General features: G+C 32.3%; 1 protein-coding gene across 4 annotated transcripts in view; it reads right to left on the bottom strand.

The window, feature by feature from the left end:
* Positions 1-367: 367 nt before the first annotated feature.
* LOC126824780 (E3 ubiquitin-protein ligase LNX) overlaps positions 368-23,993 on the bottom strand; it is a 44,516-nt gene continuing 20,890 nt past the window's right edge. For 3 of the 4 annotated variants that reach the window (XM_050554161.2, XM_050554162.2, XM_050554160.2), the window contains exons 3-15: positions 19,645-19,737; positions 18,835-18,950; positions 14,487-14,587; positions 12,204-12,287; positions 11,662-11,791; positions 11,353-11,419; positions 11,059-11,089; positions 10,834-10,950; positions 10,101-10,274; positions 9,572-9,694; positions 8,335-8,522; positions 6,949-7,107; positions 368-6,669 (exon numbers count right to left, since the gene is read on the bottom strand). In XM_050554161.2, the coding sequence (XP_050410118.1) occupies positions 6,534-6,669; positions 6,949-7,107; positions 8,335-8,522; positions 9,572-9,694; positions 10,101-10,274; positions 10,834-10,950; positions 11,059-11,089; positions 11,353-11,419; positions 11,662-11,791; positions 12,204-12,287; positions 14,487-14,587; positions 18,835-18,950; positions 19,645-19,737 (1,519 nt within the window). In that variant the 3' untranslated portion in view covers positions 368-6,533. Of the gene's footprint in view, positions 6,670-6,948; positions 7,108-8,334; positions 8,523-9,571; positions 9,695-10,100; positions 10,275-10,833; positions 10,951-11,058; positions 11,090-11,352; positions 11,420-11,661; positions 11,792-12,203; positions 12,288-14,486; positions 14,588-18,834; positions 18,951-19,644; positions 19,738-20,314; positions 20,562-23,993 lie in introns of those variants that run through there. The other variant, XM_050554163.2, reaches the window with a different exon arrangement.

Raw genomic sequence — 23,993 nt, 5'->3', positions numbered from 1 at the left:
TTTTCCCTGGAGTTGACTTCCTTCTATTTAAAATGGGACATAGCCCATTAGACTCTGTATCTCAAAAGGCATGGTAATGCCTTTCATCAAGGGGATGGAAGCGACGATTTTTAAGTACATGTACAACAGACAAGTTTCCTAGGAAACTTTTGTCTAAAATATGACACTTGGTATACGTCGAAGTGGACATTAAGCCCAACAAAAAATTAAACTTTCACTTTAAAACTAACAAATCATGCACATTATTGGACTTCTCTATACTGGGGTTGAAGCTGCCACATTAGCGGCCCCCTTCTTGTTGCATGGAAACTGTAAACGTGGATCTATTGAAGAAAACATTATAAAGGAAACTGTGCACAGAAAGTAGTTCAGTTCAGCTTTTTATTATGAAAACAGTATCCATGGTGACTTTGTACATTTACACTGAATTTTCATTTTATAAATGCTGGGTTCTTAAATTTCCCAGATAAATGGTATATATGTATGTTTATATTAAATAGTAAAGTAGAACTTAATTTGTTTACATGACAACATACATGTATATATATATAATAGTAAGAGATCAGAAAACAAAATCCATACAACCATATACATTATACAAACATCAATATTGTGGAAGGATAACTCTTCTTCAAAACATTTCATTATAATTAGTCTTAAATATCAATTCTTTCAGGATTTTCTTAACTCATTAATCAGAACATTAATTACTTGCGCACTTAGCTCTTTATAAAGCATCTACCAATCAAATTGTTTATAACTCTACTTAAAGATACATTCCCGCGTACAAACTGGGTGATTTAATGGTATATATGGACTAAAAACATATTCAAACTAATTAATTTGTCATAATTTTGCTTCAAATCCTTCTCAAACATTGTAATTGCGAAGGAATGCCCTGCTATAAAAATTCGATCAAACCAGGTCATGTTTATGTCACGTGACTTACCTCTCTTGGAAGTCAGAGGGGAATTCATTGCATACATAAGACGATGTTGTCTTTAATTGCGTACTATTTGTTACAAATATCGAATCCTAATTAAATTCTCAGATTATCCACTATCCGCGTCTTTTTCCATGATTTATTATCTCAGAAAGTGTTGTACGTCTAACTCTTCATAAAGTTTATCAACTTGTACATCAAGCCCCCAATGTTCGCGTGTGACCTTTGACATCACGCATGCAGAAATTCCTAATCGTCGGGCTGTCAATTAGGGGAACCTTTACGTTTTTGTCCTGTGTACGCTCCATGAGTGTTTTTCGAGGAATCCAGTATTTTTCTAGTGAGATTGGATATCTCTACTTTCCATATATAGCAAAAATGCCATACTTTTATTGGAAATAACCACCCGATAAATACTTTTCTGGGAACCAATCTTTAACCTAATCTGAAAATGCTTATTAACTTGATCACTGATCATTTACCCTCAATTAGATTAGAAGCAAAGTTATTGTATCCCAAGCATCCACAAATAAAATTGCTTATCTCCGCTTGACCTGAGCAGAAAACACTTACCATCGAACTCTGTAAAGACATTCATCTAATGAACATCTACACAAAGTTTGATCATTCTACCTGAATTTTAGAAGCTGATTTATTGCTTTCAAAAAGTGTGATGGACAAACCCATTTTAGAAGTCGCCTGCTTTCTCTGAAAAGGCGGGGGGACAACAAATTCTATAATATATCATAAAGTAATTTTAGTATAGTAACAGATTATTTAAAACTATTTTCTTATTACATTAAAAATTATATAAATGATTTTTTGGAGAAATGGTGTATAATATATATATGTATAATAAATATCTATGAACTTTGGAATGTATATTTAATGATATTTTTATCAATATACATGTTCATGTACACTGAAGATTTGAAGATGCATCATGTATGAGTTAATGATGCCTATTGCAGTTCTTTCTTCTAGGTTCCAATGTTATATAAACTACTATTTAGACACTTATTTAAATGACAAGCCCATAATCAACACTCTAATAGAACACCCACTCCATTTAATAATTTAAAATTAAGACTATTTGCGCTAAATCTTGTCAAAACTTCAAACATTCATAACTTTGCTCAAAATAAAGTAAATTGACTGAAATTTTCAATATATTCATTTTTTATTTTCAAACTACTACATGTATAGAAGAGCAGCCTTCTCTTTATCTAAATCTTACATAATATATCTTAAAGAAGCTTGTAGGTCCATACTATTTCAATTGTTTCTTTTATTCATTAAAAAAAATATTATTTTTAAGTAGGACACATGTTGAAAATCTAAATGTCAAAAGTTGCATAGAAATGCCTGCACAGTAAAAGTATCCTGTTACTTTGAAACTTGACATAGATCTAATTATTTTATAAAATAACAGAATATTATCATAATTTGAAACCCGAAATCATTATAATATATAATAATTGAAAAATTATCATTAATTGAAACTAACTTGATTTCACAAAATACTTTTTTGTTCTACTTCTCTATACATACAATATACAACACAGAACATTGTGAAACAACAATATTATTGTTTATGAAACTAAATACATTTGCATCAAACAAAATTATATATATTTAACTTTATTTAATTTAAATAGATCAAAGTAGCTAACTCAAAATATACATCTACCATACATAGGAACAAACTGAATATTAGACTATAGGTAAAATGGAATGACTAGATACACAATAACTTTGAAAATAAAATAGGAAGCTATATGTGGAGCAAACTTAAGCTTCTTTATTATAGTTCTGAGTAGATTTAGATTTTCTTATAAAGTGCTATATACCTATTTACTTAAACAGGATAAGCCTATAAATTATAACCTTATCATACCAAAAAATCACTAACAAGACACTCCCACATAAACTGAAATGGGTACTAATTTAAGACCACAGCTTCATGATTCAGTTCGAAGACAATCTTTGTGGTTAAACTACTGATAACATAAGGTAAGAAGATAAGTAGACAGAACAAACCTAGAGTTCTTCCCTAGTACAAATAGACATAATGTTATCTATAGTTAGTGAAAGCTTTCAATAGAGTAATAAATATGTCTGACAATTATGCCAGTAGTAAATCAATGAAATTAGCTGCTGTTGGCCATATACAAGATTAAATGGACAAAATGTATAAAGCAAGAAACCATAGCTCCTTTATATGCACCTATGGCTGTGAAAGAGCTTATAAACTACAACCAGCGAGATCACTAATAAACATTTATGCTGATAAAAAACATAAAGCTTCATACAATGTATAATAATAATAAAAGTGGTTATGGTTTTTATGGATGGCAATAGAGATAGATAAGCTTATAAGGTTACTAAAATATATCGGCAAAAATGGCTGGATTACGCCGCTGCAAGGCATCAGACTTCAAATTCTTCCAGGACCTTTCCCTGTTCATTCATTCTAATATTAGCAAAGCTTCCTGTTGCTTCAATCAACAAAGCATACAAGTTAAAAGCACTTCAGTAAAAGGTTGCATATACCCTAACGGCTAATTATTTAGGGCTATTAGCCACATTCTCCAAGCAAATCACTACTACCTTACATGTTTATTCTATCACATAAAAAGCAGTTATACATCTAAATTAAACTAAGAATATTCTTGTAATATAATTATTATAATAAGTATATTAAACATATATTGGGTCATTCCATGTCAAGTGGACCAGTGCTTGTAAAGTGACCCTCTCTGAATATTATGAAAATTTTTTTTTTTATAGTGCATACAGACATATGTAAACCTGCAAAGTTATATGACTTTAGCATTAATATTGACTGAGATATGGCATTTTGAATAGTCATACCCTTTCACAGCTTTTAAAACTACTATTCTATAACTCGATTTTGGTGTACTGATTTTATATCTTCTAGATAGACAATATTCTTGAAATTATGGGGTTTGTAAGAGAATATTATATACATTAAGAATTCACTATTAAATTTTGCAGAACAAGTACCGTCATCTGTGTATGTAGTACCCCAAGTGCCAAAAATTTAAGGCTCAATATCAAAAACCTGGAAAATTCAAGATTATCAAACCTAATTTTACAAGAAACCGACAAAGATATGACTTTTAATAATGTTTGTTCAAACAATACCCATTGATACATTATACATGTGATAAGTAACAACTTCTAATATAGTGTAGTAAAATTTTTATACTGTATCGAAATAATGATTGATTTTTTGCACAAGTATCACTTATTGGCACTTAAGGCCATACTTTTTCTATTAAAATGTGCTGGTAAATTCTTAATCTATATAATATTCTCTTACAAACCCCATAAACTGACTAGAAGGAATAAAATCAGATCACAAAAATCAAGTCATATAACAGTAGTTTCAAAACTGCGAAAGGGCACCCCGATTCAAATGGTCACATCTCAGTCGATATTAATGCTAGACTCATATAACTTTGAAGTTTTACACAAGACTGTATGTTCTATTATAACTTATATTTTTTTCAAAATTTTCTGAGGTGGTCACTTTACAACTTTCTGAGAATTTGGTCCACTTGACATGGAATGACCCATTTTGATATTATTTTCACTAAATCTTTTAATATCATATCAGGAAATAACAAATAATAAACAATCTTGGTGGCTTATAATATAATTTGAAATATAGATTTGAAGTAAAACAAATAAATATAGAAAATTAAAATAGTAAAATCATGGCTAACATATTTGAATGTACATAAAATATTAGTTATTACTAAAAGTAAACAAATAAAATACATTTTAATATCTGAAAATTATGAACTACATGTACTTCTAATAATAATATTGAGTTGATGTATTGTGCAGTGCAATACATGTTATGTAATATGGCTAATAAAAATCAGATCTCAAATTCTTTTGAGATATAATCCAAATGCTCTTACTGTTGAATTTCTGACCTACATGTATGACTACTTGTCTAAATATTTGATAAACAATTCTACAGGAAGAGTAATTTAGCCTTTATCAACCAGTATAATAGCAATATAATTTTCAAGACATCTTTAAGTAGTCTAGTCTTTTCAATTTATCAGTACATGGAATCTGGCTTCATTAAAAATCTGAATCTGTTTTTTATTTTCCTTTTTTTTTTTTCAAATTCAGGCTGTATGGTAATGAGTCTTGAGTTACTGTATTATTTATTACTACATTTTAAACCAAAGGGTACAATTTGATCTTAACTCAAATATCCTATGGTTAAATCACATCATTTATAATATCTGTATGTAATATGTAGATATATTGAGAAGACCACAAATTTGCTCTCTAACGACTACTTCCAGGTATTTTTTGTTTTCCGTACATTAACAAATTATGCCAAGTACCGGTATATTAATTATTTTAATCTACCGATAAAATTGAGAGGCTTTCATAAATCAACTAAACTCACGCATACAAAATATCAATCTTAAATATTTTTTTAAAAAAATTATAGTATTTACGAACTATCAATGAAAACTGACATTAATTTCAAATCAAATAACATGACTATAAGAACATAGACCCATAAACTGGAATATTTACTCGATAAAACAAATTACAAGTACAGTACATGTATTAACATATCAACCATACAAAGGATCTTAGCTAATGGTGAACATTCAAAGCAGTCATATACGCTGGTAATCAAGAAGATATCTGGATTTTCGTCAGTTTTTAATTAAAAGACATAGTAACTTAAAGAAGCAGTCTCAGATATACTTGTTAGTGAATTAGTTAATTGTAAAAGATGAGTGCCTGGATGACCGTGTCTACATATACTTGTCCACGTTATAGTGGTAAAGTCATTATTGTGATTATCAAGCCACTCATACAAAACAATCAAATTCCTTAAATGAGTTACAGCAAATCTAGCAATCATTTCTGAAAGGCTTAATATTTTGCATTATTTCCAAATATTTTATTAGTATAATAATAATACCCACACTGATCACGGATACCCAGTGAAATCTGGGGCTGCTTCTTTAACTATGTCAATAAATATTTGATAAACATCACAATCCATAATATCTAAACTTGAATTTTTTTCCTGATAAGCTGTGATGGAAAACATACACAGACATCTCTCAAAGTACATCAAATATCAGGTTTAACAAAATGGAATGATTTACGCACAGGTCACTACACAGATAACCACATAAAACACTTCTCACAGATAATAAGCAACAAAAAACTTGTCCATCACGTAGAATTTTGGCACAAAAAAAAAATGTATTCACTTTCACTAAAAATGATTGTCAATTTTTTCCCAATAAAATTGGATTTACTTTTATACATTGTCACAGGAATTCTTTATTTTACAATTAAAATCCATTCAGTATAAAACTATTTCTTTTTCACCATCCTTGTACTTCATTTATGTTACATTATAAAAAATCAACATAGATTCTCGACGCAGAAAGTTCATTTCATTCAACTTTCAAAAAAATATTGTGTCGTTCATTCAAATCAGTCATCCACTAAAGTTTTCATATAAAAACACTGTTCACTCACAAATAGATTGCTGTTTTCTGACGGAGTATTAAACTAAAGTTCCTGGCCACGAGACAACTGTCATATTAACAACACCATCTAAATGTTTTAATAAATCGGCAGCCTTGGCATGTGTTATATGCTGTAAACTATGTTCATTTACACTTAAAACAATGTCACCACATCTGTAAATAATAAATAGAAATTGGTGGTTATTTTAATATTTCTAACCTAACTACTTAGAACAGGCAAAAGTATGGGGATTAATATATGTGTTGCTGTCAAACAAGAAATTAATGGCATTAATTTCAATATGCATTTCTATTTGTCACTATTAAAACGAAGCATGGTTCGTTTCCCACGGCGAGTCAAGAGCTGTGATGGATATCAGGACAAAATCTGTCTTGGATCCTACCCGCAACTTTTATGATACTTTATATGAACCATTAAAAGAGCAAACTTACTTGAGGCGGCCATCTTTAGATGCAGGTGTGTCAGGTACAACAGATTTCACAAAAACGGGCATCGGACCATGAGCATGATCACTTCCTCCTACTATCGAAAAACCAAGACTTCCACTTGGACTGCGTAACAAGGTTATTGAGCGTAATATGTAGCACATTCTGAAATGAAGGAAAGTAGATCAAATAGTTTAATATCACATGGAACAAATTTTTATAAATAAATGAAACCATAATACAACAAGCGGTTGCCATTTGTAAAGATAGGCAGAAAACGAATCAGGGGCTATAATCCAGGAAGTTACAGTCCGATACATGCAAGTATCGAAAGGAACCTAGAAAATATATTTAAGTTTCATTAAAATCAGATACGGAGAGCGGCCATTTTGTCGGGCAATTTCAGTCCAATTTTCACAAAATTCGAACCCAATTGTCATTATGGTGTAACAATGATATATAAGGAAATTTTTTTTAGTTCGATAAAAATAGTTACATCTAGAGGGACCACAAGCTAAAAACAAGATTTTTCGTACAACCAAGGGCCATAATCCAGGAAGTTACGGTCCGATATGCGTGAATATCAAAAGGAACCAAGATCTTTGGTTTATAAACTTCCATTTCAAGTTTCATAAAAATCAGATAAAAATTGTGACCCCTAGAGGGTCTACTTTTGGATATAAACCTATATTTCAAGTTTCATCAAAATCAGATAAAAATTATAACCTGTAGAGTGTCCACTAAAAAATTGTGGATGGACGAACAGGGGCGATGACAATATACATCCACATGAAAATGTGGGCATATCAAAATTTCTTGAAAATATCAAGTTGTAGCTACATGTATAAAGTCATTTGCTTCCTAAGGAACCTTAACACACCCGGGCTTTGTATTATCTATTTGCCAACCAGCCATTTGTATGAGAAGTCTTTGTGAACTTGTCTATGCTAAAAGTTATGAAATTTGTGATTGTGTGTATAATATGAATAATCATTGTCTATTGTCTATATACAAGTGTTTTTTTAATTCTGCAGCAAGACCTAAAATTCTAAAATGAGATATCTCAGCTGTCTACTTAACATTCGCTAGACAAAATCTTGATAAATATATGGTATATATTTCATTTCAATCATTCACTTGCACACACGTCTTTAGCAGGATGGATAGGTTGGCGGACATCTTGGAAATTCCAATGAAACTACACAAGGCCACCATTTTGTCTTGACAGATATATAGCATATATCTAATATGAATGATTTATCTGCATGCAAGTTTTCTTAGCAGTGGGTAGGAACTAGCGAGCCAAGAGAAAGTACAAGAGGTTACATGGGCAGTCTTACTCTTTGCCACACATTTGCATTAGTAACAAATGTTATGATCTATAATACATACTTGGGTACTTTAAGCCAGTATAACCAGGTAGGAGTAAAGTTCCCTGGTCCATCACTAGTTTCAGCACCATCTACTATTTGTAATGTTAAAAGATTAGTATCAGCATTTATCTTTAACTGTTTAACAGCTTCATTGTGGCTCTGTCCTAATAAACTAGTACCATTTACATGCAGTATAATATCTCCTCGCTACAATATATAAGAATCATTATTAAATCAAGAGACCAGATTTCCAAAAGATAGGTTGCCAGGTAACAAAACATAAACCCACAGCAGCTAAGTCGTCTGAGAAGTCAACAAGGGTCGTTACATATTTTTTCTATCCTGAATTTAGGTGTACAAGTTATCCAAAGGAACTAAGATCTTTGAGATATAAACATATGTTTTAAGATTCATCAAAATCGGACAAAAATTGTGACCTCTAGCAGGTCCACAACCTTGGTATTATATACTTCTACACAATTTGCGTTCAAGGAGTGTCCATTTTGACAAGCCGTTACAGTCCGATTTTTAAGACGAAATTTGAACTCAATCATCATCAGGGGTAACAATGTTATACTCAAACAATTTTTAAAATCAGATAAAAATTGTGACCCGTAGAGGGTTAACAAGCTAAAATCGTGATTTTTTTGTACAATCAGGAGCCACAAATCAGGATGTTACGGTCTGTATTGCGCGAATATCGAAAAGAACCAAGATCTTTGGGATATAAACACATGCTTTATGTTTCATCAAAATTGGATAAAAATTGTGACCTCTAGATGGTCCACAACCTTGATATTACATACTTTAACACTATTTGTGTACACGGAGCGTACATTTTATCCGGCAGTTTTGGTCAGATTTTCATGAAATTTGAACTCATGAATGTGGACGTATAAAAAATATTAAAGATACATTATGGGAGATTAGATAAAGACCTGGTAGTTCTCACTATAATAGTGAAAAATTAGAGAATGTAAATGGATTTTGATGAAAATTTCAGTCAAATTGATCCACCCTGAACCAAGTATTTAGTGATTGAATTTTGGGCCTAGCCTTGATCATCATTACTTAAGTCGGTACGATAAAAACATAATCCAGTAAATATCGCAGGCTAGCGATGCCATCGAGAGTTGATTATGGTCTGGATAAGTTAATTAATGTCTAATTAATAATTTAGATAACATTTCAGTCCTAAAGAAAGACCTGCAATTGGCAGATTTAGCTCTTGCATAATGTATGTTTAATTACTTTACCTTTAATTTTCCTGTTCTACCTAGGCAGCCTTTAGGGTTGATATTGGTGATATATATTGGTGTATCACCTCTATGACTAGCTACACCACCAGCTACACTAATACCCAATGTTTCACATGTATCCTACAATACAATAAACAACAAAATAGTAGTCATTGGTGAACATCATACCACTTCTCAATTTCTAATAAACATGAAATACAGCAATGGAAATTACTTTTGAAGGAAGTAGGGGAAATAAATCTGTAAATAATTTGATTCATAGTTGGTGTAAAATGCCTGGATTTGAAAAGTAAGAAAGCAACTGTGCCACAGACATAGACATGTTACAAGCTAACTAATGAGTAGTATATTTATATGGATACTTTGTGATGCTGGCCTACTTGCCTTCAAATAATCATGAGAGTAATCCTTTGCTCTTCTTATGGCAAGGCCTGGCACTGGTAACAGAGCAATTTTTCACCAATGGACAATGATTTATTATTCTTCAATAAATACACAAAATAATATTTTAGGTGTTCTTGCTTACCTTTTGTACATTGATTGTTTTTTCTAATGCCGAATTAGAGAATAGAGTATTTGAGATAGATGGATCTGAGTAGAGAGAGTAATTGCTGGCTTCACATGAGGTAGAGCGAATGAGATCAGGGGTCTGTGGACGACTTCTTCGAGAAATCACAAATTGAACACATGTTGGATCAGACTTAAAAAGAGGGAAAAAAAAACCAAGATGTGTGTGTGTAAATTTACAAACAAAGTTCAGCGTTAAAATAGAAGCTCAAACCACCATTTTAATAAATACCAGTTTTAAAAATACATTATGGGAGATTAGATAAAGAGCTGACAGTTCTCACTATAGTAGTTAAAAACTAGATAATGTAAGAGCAATTTGCTGAAAATTTCAGTCAAATTGATCCACTCTGAAGCGAGATTTTTGGATCTAGCCACAATCATCATTACTAAAGTTGGTACAACAAAAAAACAGTCTTGATTATCCATTTTTTGAATTAATTATCAATGAGCGTTAAGCAGTAGATCAGATTCTAATCCAGAAAATATCGCAGACTAGTGATCACATCAAGAGTTGATTATGGTCTGGATAAGTTAATTAATGTCTAATTAATAATTTAGATAACATTTCAGGCCTAAAGAAAGACGTGCAATTGGCAGATGTAGCTCTTGCATAATGTATATTTAATTTTTTGCTTTTTATTTTTTGAAGTAGTAACTGCTTTTAAAAAAGATAATTTAAAAAAACTTACCTGTATTATTTCAGCTGCCTGTTCTTGAGTACCATATGTGACATCACGTCCATTGATTTCAAAAACACGATCATCTTGTTTTAATCGACCATCAAAAGCAGCTAGAGAACCAGGGACCTTAAAATACAGTCAACTTGTTAGTAGTATTCAGAAGTAAATATTTTGTTTTGACATTATAATTGTTTTTGGTTGAATTTTTGCAATGATAACTGAAAATATACTTACAAGATTTAAGATATATACACCTGGACCATTTCTGAAAAAAAAAAAGGAGAAAGATGTGAACATTGAAGCATAAAGGAATGGAGTATAAATATGACATAAAATTAAGTTCCTGTACATGTTTAACCAATTTAGAAAAGTAATCTATTCAACTCTGTCACCATGGTGTGTATTACTGTCAGTTATTGGCAGCACAAAAGTAGGCCTACTTGTAGTAGGTTTTTTTTGGGAGGGGGGGGAGTCGGTCATGCATTACAATCCAATTCTGAATAACTTGATAAGTCTATTTCAACTTACCTTTTACCAACTAGTTTAATTCCAAGGGGTCTTCCAGGCACTTTATTCAATGTGATTTTCAGGATTTCTTTAAAAAAAAGAAGAAAAAAAAAGAGAAATCAAAGAAGAATTCCACTAAGGTTTTTTAAACTATTAATTTCTATGTCTCACTACACACAAATTACCTCCCCTTAGACCACGGCTAGGAAAATTCTACCATCATGCTGATTTGCATCCACATTCAGTAGGATCAAGTAAGTTAAAATATAAATAAAGGTTCAACTGTTTTTATAACTATTCTTAATATATAAACTGAAAAGAATGAAATACCTTCTTTTTCAATAGGTCTATTTTCTTCAGCTCGTTCTCTATACACTGTTAGTCTACAGACAGGATAGTACTGATATAAAGCCTTCTTGGCCAGATAATGAGTAGCTTGTGTTAAATCTTCACCATTTACCTACAAAATAGATATCCAATGTTTTGTTCTGTGTGTATATAGTAACTGATGATATACTTGGTAAGATATGTTTACTCTCAATAAACATTTACTATTGACGATATTGTTGAAAACTTTCTTTTAAATCTTCAAACCTTTCAATTGGTAATATTGCACTGTATTGTGGAAGTTGCATGGCAACAAAAATATTAAAAAACTTCTCATCACTTGAATATAAATGAGAGGATAAACACCACCCCCATTTAAATTCTTTCAAAATTTAAAGTCCTGGTATAGAGATTAACTTTTTATACCCGTGAAAAATAGAATAGTAATCCATTTATGTGAATTGATGAAGTCACAATTGAATATTTTTAAAATCAAGTTTACTTTATACATGAGGTGTTGATGTTGATTGTTAATTAAGAAATACCTCTAATATTTGGTCACCAGGTAACAGTCTACCATCATTATCAACCACACCATCTTTTATTATTTCTTGTATCACAGTACAGATCTAGAAAATAATACATTCTTACTTCATCATACATTCTTCAAATATCACATTCATTAATTACCATAGTCAAAATGACTAGTCTATGTTTTAGGTTTCACTTGGTACCCAGTTTGGTTTGGTAATGTGTGCTTGGGCTTCAAGTGACTAGTTTTCACATAAAGCCTGTCTTGATTCCGCATCCTTCTCTTTATTCTTTGTATAAACTTTTAATATAGTATCACATCTGTTATTTATTGATATGGTTTTTTTTTTTGTACTGATTTTTATTCTTTCTACAAGAGCATATTTCACTTGCAACAAGCGGTTGCCATGCAAGATATGCCCACATTTTGTAAGATGGACAGAGAACTCGCTAAAAAAAAAGGAGATTTTTCGTACAATCAGGAGCCATAATCCAGAAGTCTGATAATATGTGCGAATATCGAAAGGAACCAAGATTTTTGGGATATAAACATATATTTTAGAGAGATTCTAATTGTAGGCCAGTAGGGGAGGTTCAGGAATTTCTGGAGTCCAAAATGGCCGCTTTATATAAATAAGTATTTTGAGGAATACTAACCCTAACGTTAATAAGAAGACTGAACTTGGATCCAATTTACATTTTACCCCTTCTAAAAGGGTTAGGGTTAGTATTCCCCAAAATACACATTTATTTTCACTTAGGCTGACCTTAAAAATATCTTTGTTTCACCAAACCCGACCCACAATCGAGGAGAAGGGTCGGTAGGTCGGGGTTTTTTTTCAGATTTTTTTTTAAGAGCTAATTTGACAGCTTGATAATTTTCCGGGTGCAAACATTCGTCTTCTTTTAGCCTATTGTCAAACAAATCAATGACATCGGAATTTTTCGTGATGCACGACTCGCACACGAATTGCCAGAAACTGACGTTTGAAACTCCCTCAACACGTTTTTTAACGATCGTGCGGGTTGTGCCTTCATTTTTCTCGAAAACGGATATTCAATATCCGTTTTCGAGAAAAATAGAGGCAGAATCATTTCGTGGGAATGGACGTGCTTTCGTCTACAACCATTTTGTTGAGAAGCGACACCTATGATGCTTTCGTCTTGATCAACCAGTTTCAATAATGAATCAAACCATAGCCATAGTAAAGGGAAATAACTCTCGTGATATATTTCAGGTTGACACACAAAATAAAATAAAAAGATCGCGGAAAAGTGCAATAAAATAATTTAAGTCGGGGGTGGTTTTAGTTAGTCGGTCGCGTTAGGCGAAACAAAGATATTTTTAAGGTCAGCCTTATTTAAATAACGCAAGAAATTGTGGACGACCTACAGACAGACGGGGGCGACGGCAATATACGTCCATACGATGGACTTTAAATACTACTACATTACACTCTTCATTTAAACAAACAATTTGCATCAAACGTTACATATTAATCAAGAGTAAATACAATTAAACATAAACTTTATAATTTCATAATATTTTTCAAATGTTACGGCTCAGTCACCTTTCACAAATAAATCACAATGTTTTATTAAAGATACATTATGGGAGATTAGATAACGAGTTGGCAGTTCTCACTATAATAGTTAAAAACTAAATAATGTAAAGGCAATATGCTGAAAATTTCAGTCAAACTGATCCACTATGAACCGAGAAATAAGCGATCGAAAGTTCCGCATAGCCTTGGTCATCATTACTAAAGTCGGTAAGACAAAAATCATAGTCTCGATTATCCATTTAATCGTTAAATCGAGAAGAAAAGTTATGCAGCAAATCGGTGCATAATCCACTATAGATCGCAGGCTAGCGTTGCCATCGAGTGTTGATTATGGTCTGGATACGTTAATTAATGTCTAATTAATAGTTTATATAACATTTCAGGCCTAAAGAAAGACCTACAATAGGCAGATTTAGCTCTTGCATAATGTATGTTTAATTAAAATGAATAAATTAAATACGATGGACTTTAACACGATATTATTATTACAAAAAATGACATGGTTATATATTCTAACTGTCAAATGGATAGATACTGAATTAACCCATGTACTAACTCCAACCATGACACCTGAATAGCTTCTAAATTACCTACATAAGATTACCCACGTACATCCTTTGTACATTACTTTTTTATGTGTGGCAGGATTGGTTCCAAGATGGTTATTGTATTGCAATGAGATTATCAAATTTTTTTAATTTTATTGAATCCATTTACATAAATATCACTTACCAATGGGGTATCACATCCACCAACAATACTAATACCCAATTCTGGACTAGCTCTCTGTATTTCTATAGTAGATACTTCACCATCTATAACTGGGTTCTTTCCTATAATAAATACATTTCATTGAAAATAAAAAAGCTTTTTTGGTCAAACAGCTTTTTGTTGTTTCTAAAGTGTGTTGGGAATCATTGATCAAGTAATGCATTTCAATACCATTTTTCAATTGTTAATTTATCAGTTTCGATATTCAATTCATCATATCTATATAAATACTGAACGGAATTGAACCATTTGAGGACTGATAGTCCTTTTAGAGATTTTATCACAATCTGATAGTTTGGAAAGGATTCAAAATCCAACTATTGCCAATCAGCGGTATCATTATAACCAATTAAAGTTCATATTAATTTCTATTGATTTCAATCTGCCATTTTTAATTACTTGTAATCAACGACTGGGGTATGACAATAACTCAGTCGTATCCGCCAAAGTACTTGCCGGCCAACCTGATATTTAATTCAATCTATATTTCTTCAATAATCTACCAACGTACATTATTATCTAGAAGAACACTTTTCAATCTTTAAGTTTAAATAAGATAAAAACTTTAAGGTCTTCTCTGTCACATTGTCTATTTAATTAAATAATACCAGAAATGGACAAAATTGGCTATAGGGCAGTCATCAAGTGCCTGCAACTGCAAGTACCTGCAAATTAAAGGACTAACCCCAACACAGAACACAGATACATTTTCCACAGTAAAGAGGTGGGCTGCAGAAGTTAAGTGTTGCAGAGAGAGCCTTGACGATGACCCGTGTCTTGAAGGCCATCAACAGCAACCATTCAAGAAGCATTACCCGGGTGCATGACATGGTGATGGCTGATCGACAATTGACCACTTGACATATTGCCAGTTTTGTGGGCATCTCTCATGAGAGGGCTGAGCACATTGTTGGCAATGAGTTAGGAATGACATAAGTTTCTGCAAGATGGGTGCCAAAGCTCTTGACTGCGGATCAGAAACATGTCATAGCAGCTAAGTTGTCCAGGCAGTCAATAAGGGTTATCACATATTTTTTCCTTTGTCAGTAATGAAAACTTTTACAACACATGAAAATCTGATTACAGGTAATAACCCAATTAGTAGTTATCAGAAATCATTAGAATGTTTGTCTCATGACCTAAAACAATTTATATGAACTTTAGCTTCTAGAGGGTCCACAAGATATTTCAAAGTATCAAGGGCCATAACTCTGGCAGTCATTATTGGAAATCGCTGAAAATGACTAGGATCCTTCGTCTCATGACCTTAAACACTGTGTATAAATTTAAAGCCAATCGTATATTAACTCTGTCCTCCAGAGCGTCCACAAGATAATTCATGGGCCATAACTTTGGCGGTAATTATTGGAAATAGCTGAAAATGCCTAGGATCCATCGTCTCATGATCTTGAAGACTGTGTGTAAATCTAAAGTAAATCTGATATTCACTTTAGACTCTAGATCGTCCACAAGATATTTTTCAAAGTGATCAAGGGCCATAACTCTGGCAGTAGTTATCGGAAATCGTTGAAAATCATGACCTTAAACATTATGTAATGATGACATCAGTCCAGCTGTGAACAATTTTTTTAGGGTGGCTGAAGAAATTTTTTTCTAATTTCTTCTACAAAATACTTTTAGTGTGGGTTTTAATGAATCACTTGTTCCTTACAGTGTTATAAATGATGATGCACACTTTTCTATAAATAAAGCTTATGGAATCATTGAGTAATTTCCAATAGAATACCCTGCAAATAATAATAGCTAGAACTAACAACTGACTTAAGTGGCAGTATAGCTCCTACTATTGTCCCATATTATCAATTATTGATTGATTTGCTCATATTGTTATTTATTTGAAATCAATCGAAAATAATCAAGCTTGTAACTGACCCTCTGAATTGAGGTGTTATTTGCATGTACCATTAGATTAAGGTTACCATTCATTAGTTCTCGATTTCATAGATATTAAATGTTTATAAGACTATAGAATTTCTCTTTCATGTTGGTTGATAGAATTTAAACATAAAAGCTCAAATAAGAAATCAATCTGATTGAAACTGTGTACGTAAAAATGAAATGGGGTTTTACGTCCTATTCCGAACTTGGTTAATGAAGACGGGCATACGCCATACAGTGTGCTATGAGGGAAATTTGGCCCGGACAGCGGCACTACGGCCAACTTTTATATCGAATTTCAACTGTCAAGGGATCCTTTACGGGCATGCCAATGTGTACACAGGACCTCGTTTTTTTTGTCCCATCAGAATGACTAGGCAGCTGTAATTGTCAGGCCCTCCTTCCTGCATCACTGACAAGGGGGAACCATGCCGGAAAATCTGGATGAACTTTCTCGGCCAATGCAGGAATCGAACACCCGATCTCCAGGCTAGCGAGCCAGCGTCTTACCCACTTAGCTAGTGTACGTAAAAACTGTGTGAAAATTCCAAGTGCTTCTAACTGTTTTGAATGTCTATAACTTGAAATTATGCGATACATGAAATAACTACCTGATTCATGATTTTTAAATGCCACTATTGCATGCAGGAGTATATTCTTGTCACACCGTTGGTTCGATCCATCAATTACTTCATACATGAAACAAAGACATTTGTTCAACATGCCGTTTTTTGTTTTTGTTTTTTCACATTAATGAAACTTATTTGATATGTAACAAGAGTATTGCTACTGCTGCAATATAAGTCCACATTCCTGCTTTGATTGATATGGTACTTTTTAAAATGAAGAGCATGAACTATGAATGGCTGCAATGACTGTGATATGACAAGAGGAATGCACCAAAATAACAGAGAGAGAGAGAGAGAGAGAGAGAGAGAGAGAGGTTTTAACGTCCACTCGACACAAACTGGGTCATATCGGGACTAACACATGGTTCAATTTTATTTCAATAATTTGCTTGCACATAGGGGTCTTTAGCAGTGGGAGGAAACCGGAGAACCCGGAGAAAAAAACAAGAGATTGGACAGGCGGGCGACCCTACTCCTTGTCACGTACAACCAGGGAATCAAAACCACACCAGTTGACTCAATGACAGACTTTATGATTCAGCGCACTTGTGCTAACCATTCGGCCATCTAACCCCCAAAATAGGGAATAAATTCCAAGATGATCTGTTCAGAATTGCCCCCAGTAGACGATTAACACAAAAATGGGTGTGGCTCTGTCCCTGGGGGGTGGATATGGAACAATATAAGTAGGTACAACCCTGTTATTGAAATGACTGATATGCTGTATTTGAACAAATTCTGTCTAAATTGCAACCTGTAGGGTATTTACAGACACAAAAATTCACAAAAAAGGTAGGTGTGAGGGTCGGGACATGCACCAAAATAAATAGTTGCTATCCTTACGGTATAAGGAAGAAATATGCCAAATTCCAAGATGGTCCATTCAGAATTCCAGCCTGTAGACAAAAAGCACAAAAATTGTGCGTGGCTTTACAACCTTGTAATGGATCATACTGAATTGGATCCAAATATGTTAATAACTGCAACCTGTAGATTATTTACAGACAAAATATTAACAAAAAGTAGGTGTGGCACTGCCCAAGGTGGGGGGGGGGGGGCAGATTGTGCATCATAGTTGCCATCCTTAGGCTGTAAGAAATACATAAACCAAATTCTAATTGTGGTCTGTAGGCAACACACAGACACACAAAGAAAAAATAGGCGTGGCTCTGTCCCTGGAGGACATAAGGAATGAGTATGCATAGTTTCAAAAGGATCTGTTAAGAATTGTGGCCTGTAGATGACAAACAAATACAAAAAATGGGCATCTCTCTGCCCCTGGGTGTCGGGCATGCAACCAAAACAATAGGGATCATCCTTAGGGTATAAGGAATAAGTATACAAAGTTTCAAGACAATCCATTAAGAATTACGCCCTGTAGGCGACACAGACAAGGGTGACGGCATAATACGTTCAAATTATGAATGTGGACATATAAAAAGGACTATTTTAAGCTCTGTGTTGTATTTAATTTATAAGGGTTTAAATATGGTACCATGTACGAAGTAGTTAATGGACAGACCAAACAGAGTGACAAGAATATACTCCTGCATGCAATAGTGGTGTTTAAATGTCATGAATCATGCAGCTATTTCCTGTATTGCATAATTTCAATCATGACATTGATATTAATCAATAATATGTCTGTGAGACTTAATTTACCTCCAAAACACAAGATGCATCAAAAGGAGGAAACGCCTACTGATAAAGTCATATTTTCTTTTATAAGTTTTTTTTATACTAAAAAAAAAACAACAACATTAAATCAAAATTTTACAAACCGGCTTGTTGGTCTCGGAAGGGACATTCCCACAGATGACTCTGTAAGGCACTTCGTGGACCTTGGAATGGACATCCTAGACTAGCTTTGATACACCTTTTCACAGCTCCTCGACATCTACAAAATAGTTTGAAATACTACATGTGAACCTCGGCACTGATCATCTTGAGATCACTGTCAAATGTAAAGAGATCTTTCTTGGCGTATAAGATGGATTTTTTAAACAAATGAAATCAATAATAACAAGCAATTTTATCAATAATTATATAAGCAATATTTCAATCATATGTACCGGTATTATTTTTGAATGGCTAATTACAGTAAGAAATGTTGGGAATCTGTGAAATATCTGGCTAAAATATGAAATCGGCAAGTATAAGGAAATAATCGTTCCACATCAATCTGGAGATCATCATCAAATATCTTATTGAGTTGATTATCCTAAAAATCTAGATATCAGGATGACTGACAGGTAAGGGGGTTAATTATAAATAAGCTTATATAATCAATAGGTATAGAGTACAGGTGTGTTTTATTACCTTACGCTATACGTTATGTAAATCAATCATATAATTATCAAATTATTTTTTTTTACCCATACTAATATATAAATGACTCATTAATGATTCACTTGTTGGACAACTTGCATTTAAAATCTAATACTGTTCACAAATAAATATGTTTAAATATCCTTATTGAAACATTCATCTACGGCCAATCTTCATATTCCATTTTATTTGTACAACTAATAGGATTGAATAGATAAACTAATTGTTTTGACGGTATGATTGACAGTATATGCTATATTTACCTATGAAGAAGATGTGCTTCTAATTCTGATCTGGTTAAAACTTCTTCACAATAATCTACATTTGGACAAACTACAAGTAACTTGTCAAGTAATCTGAAAATATCAAAATATCATATCAAACAAGATCATTACATTCAAAATGAAAATTGTCATAAGAAGCAAAATGAACCCGAGTCTATCCTGACAATTATCAGAGATCTTTTATAAAGGAGTAATTTGCTTAATTCACCAAATCAATGAAGATTAAGAAAGAAGTCTTAAATTTTAAAACATATTTTGAGGTTTTGCCCACAGACACTGACATATATACTATAGATATACGCTCTGAAACGGGTTAAACAGTTAATATGATTGCAAACCTTGCATATACAAATTCGTATACATGTCATGTACATGTGCTCTATTTAAAATACTACATGGTACATGCAGAAAAAATAAACAAATTTGAATATATTAGAAAACTTACCATAATTATTTTGATATTACTTTAAACATATATATTATAGGGTCAATGGTTCAGCTAACTATTCTACACTGACTAACATATATATATATAATCCAACTTTAATCAAACTTACATGTACTTTCATTTGATTTTCTGCTAGTTAGTGCTAGATTAATATGAATAATAAGCCTATCATATAATTTAAAACTATGATTTTGTACTAACCTGAATGGAGAAAGTAAAACCGTGTCGACATCCGTATCCATGTTGAAACTATGACATGTTGTATCAGACACAGAACAGCTGTCACTACTGCCATCATGTGAAGTTGGCAGAGAAATTGATATTTTTGTTTTCATTTGTCCCAGGTGTGTTACACACATAAGTCACAGTATGTAAACTTCTCTTGACAAGAACACGCTTAATAAATTTCATATTAAATAATAAATATTGAATAGTAACAGCAACACATCAATCACTTTTCTACCTATGTACAACCATAATCATAATAATGCTCCATCTCCCTTCTGAGAAGAAAAGCTTTAGAATAAACATACTGAATACCAAACTGTGACTATAAATATACTGTATCATTTATTTTACTAGTCATTGGTTCCTTTCATTGTTGACCATCGAGTGGCACTAGAGCGTAAATCAATCTGATTGGATTAACAGCTGTTGGTCAGAGAAGAGTATAATAATAGCCCAGACTCTATACAATTACCAAGGCTAAAACTATTCTATCAGTACTTATACAACCTCTGTCCTCGCTGACATTCAATTATTGAAATAATTCAATCATCAAGATAAATTTATCACTTGACCTTTCAATAATTCAAACTTAATTACACATTTCAATTGTATTGTATAGATACATTATTATCCAATTATATCATGCCAACTGAAAAATCTAACAATTAGTCTTCTTGATAAAAAGTGAAATTCACATTTCCATGAAGATATTAAAAACAATGTCTACACCAATTTGTGATGTCTGAACAGATATTAACAACATGTAAACTATATTCTTAAATTGACAAATTGTGTCTTTAAAAATAACATCCTTGATAGAATAAGGAAATGGCATCAGGTTTCTTTCCTTATTTAAAAATATTGATGTGAATATTACAACTGATTATAATCTATTCAGATATAAAATCTAATAAATAAAATCGAAAATCTCAAAAAAATTATGGGTACAAAGCCCTGACATAAATAAGCATGTTTGATACATCATGAAGCATTTCCAGACTAAACCCATTTGTATAATACTCCCAACTTGTTCTATCTCTGGACTAAAATTTTATGTCAAAATTACAGACAGCCGTTGTAATTTTTTGTGCAGTTACATCTCAATGTTATTTACTGACAACCCACACCATCCAAATTAATGCCTGACCTTTCAACGAATAGAAATGTTTTAATCCATTAACATTTTTTGTTTTCAATGCATTTTTATTTTTGCAAATTGAAATAAAACCACCAACACAAACCGTCTGTTCTTCAGGTGACACAGACTTGCCAATAACTAACAGATTCTACAAAAGTAAACATCCAAATATTAAAGAATATCTGTCCAGAAATTCTATACACAAATATTAGGAAAAAAACCTCCAAGAAATGAATATGTTTGGCATTTTAACATATATTTTTCTGTGTTTCAGCCTTCACCTACATCACTACATAGAAGCAGAAAAACCTTGTCTGTGACATTTTCTTAATGTCATTTTAAAAGCCAGACGCATCAATTTTCTGATACCTTACAGTGCACCACATTCTAGCTCAGACAGGCATAATATTCTTATATTAAGCTGTTGGAAGTAGGAAGACTGAGATAAAAAAAAATCCTTTATAACGATCTAGAGTTCAGTACACTTGATGTTGATTGTCAATACAGATTCAATCCAAGTAAAAAAAAATTGAAGAGAATATGTCTAGCTTGTTGATTATGGTATTGCAGGAAAACATGGATGCTTTCTAAAGAATAATCTAATAGACACTTTCAGAGCAGACATGTTATTTCAAGTTATATTGTACAATTCACGAAGCAACAAATTGTCTTTTCTTTACTAAGACTAAGATGTTGGGTTTCAATGAAAACATTTCTCTTTTAAAGATTGATTCCATATTGTTTTAAAAGTCAATGTAAATTATGTATTTCTGAAAATTCCAGGACACATCTGCTACATTCACAAAAAGCTCAACACACTATAATATTCAAAGCATAAATCAGTTAAACAACTTTTACAATTTAATTTCGAAAATTAATTAAAGGTCTACATCCAGGTTTCACTTAAGGAAAGAAAACTAATGAATCCTTTATAATTTCAACAAATATCATTAACAGTATCAGAAACACATGCAATATAATTTCCAATACCCAGACCTAGAACCATTCCAAACAATTTTCAGTAGTGTAAACTACTAGTGTAGAAGTACATGTAAGTAGTGACTAGACACAATCTACCAGTCTCACAATGGTCAACATCCTGTAATCTTATCAGTCGACAAAAGATCTTATTATTAGAGGAACCAAAAATGTATATTGAAACAAAAATCAATAATTGATAAAACAGGAAAACTATTATTTAGATTATCTTTCCTCTATTTCTCAAAGTATATTCAATTTTCTATTGATTTATAAAAAATATATTTCATAATACCAAAAGTTTTTTTTATTTACCTAGATAGCATTATCTAAATACACCTACCAAAACGACAACACTCAACTTTTATTTAAGATAGGTTGCCAGGCAACGAAACATATGCCCACAGCAGCTAAATCGTCAGAGCGGTCGACAAGGGTTGTCCCATATTTATTCTTTTGTAGCTGTAATTAGATGCATTTAATAGACAATTTCGTACAGATGACATCATAATTTTCGTCGTTTGAGGGTTCACAAGTTTCTAAAAAATAATACAAGGGCCTTAACTCTGGAAGAAATCTACAGAAATTGTTAAAATTCGACAGGCTTTTTCAAACAATGCATATAAATTTCATACAGATCGGATGATAACTTTTGTCGTTCGAACGTTGACAATGTTCAACAAAGTAAAACAAGTGCTATATAAACTCTATTAGTAATTGACGGAAATTGCTGAAATTCAAAAGATGTCTTCATTTTACTAATTTAAATGATGCATATGAATTTCACACAGATAGGATGATAACTTTTGTTGTTCAAGCGTTCACAAGATTCAACAAAGTGAAACAAGGGCCATAACTCTTGATGTAATTAAAAGAAATTGCTGAAATTCAATAGGCATCTTCGTGTTACTAATTCATGCATATAAATTTCATACAGATCGGATGATAACTATTGTCGTTAGAGCATTCACAGGGTGCAACAAAGTGAAACAAGGGACAAAACTCCAGAAGAAATTAACAGAAATTATTTAACTTAAATAGGCTTCTTCATTTCACTAATGTAAACAACATATATCAATTTCAAAACAATCCGATGATAAATGTAGTTTGTAGAGTGTTCACAAGAAATTGTAGATGACCGACGGACGGAAGGGGACGACAGCAATATACAACTTATTACAACCACATTAAAGAATTTCACTTAATGTCTAACATTAATCTTATACAGATCTTATATCCATCACTAAATAAAATAACACATTAGATTAAACCTAAATACTTTATCTTGACCTACAATGTAGATCAAAGACGCTTAGTTTCTTTAAAATTAATTATAAGTACAAATGTACATGTATGGCTGGTAGAAAATATTGATATTGCCGATAATCGTTGGTGGTAAAGTGTTTTGAAGATCGATAATCAATACAGATTTATAATATCGATAATCGCGCAATTATAAGTAGTCACTTGTGAGATATATAGAAATGGGGTTTAACGTTCACTGAACACAAATTAGGTCATTTCAAGACTTTCACT

The sequence above is a fragment of the Patella vulgata genome, chromosome 6 (genome assembly GCF_932274485.2).
Source record: "Patella vulgata chromosome 6, xgPatVulg1.2, whole genome shotgun sequence".
In the NCBI taxonomy this organism is placed as follows: Eukaryota; Metazoa; Mollusca; class Gastropoda; family Patellidae; genus Patella; species Patella vulgata.
Note: the sequence above shows the minus strand (reverse complement) of the source record. Positions and strands in the feature narration are given on the sequence as shown.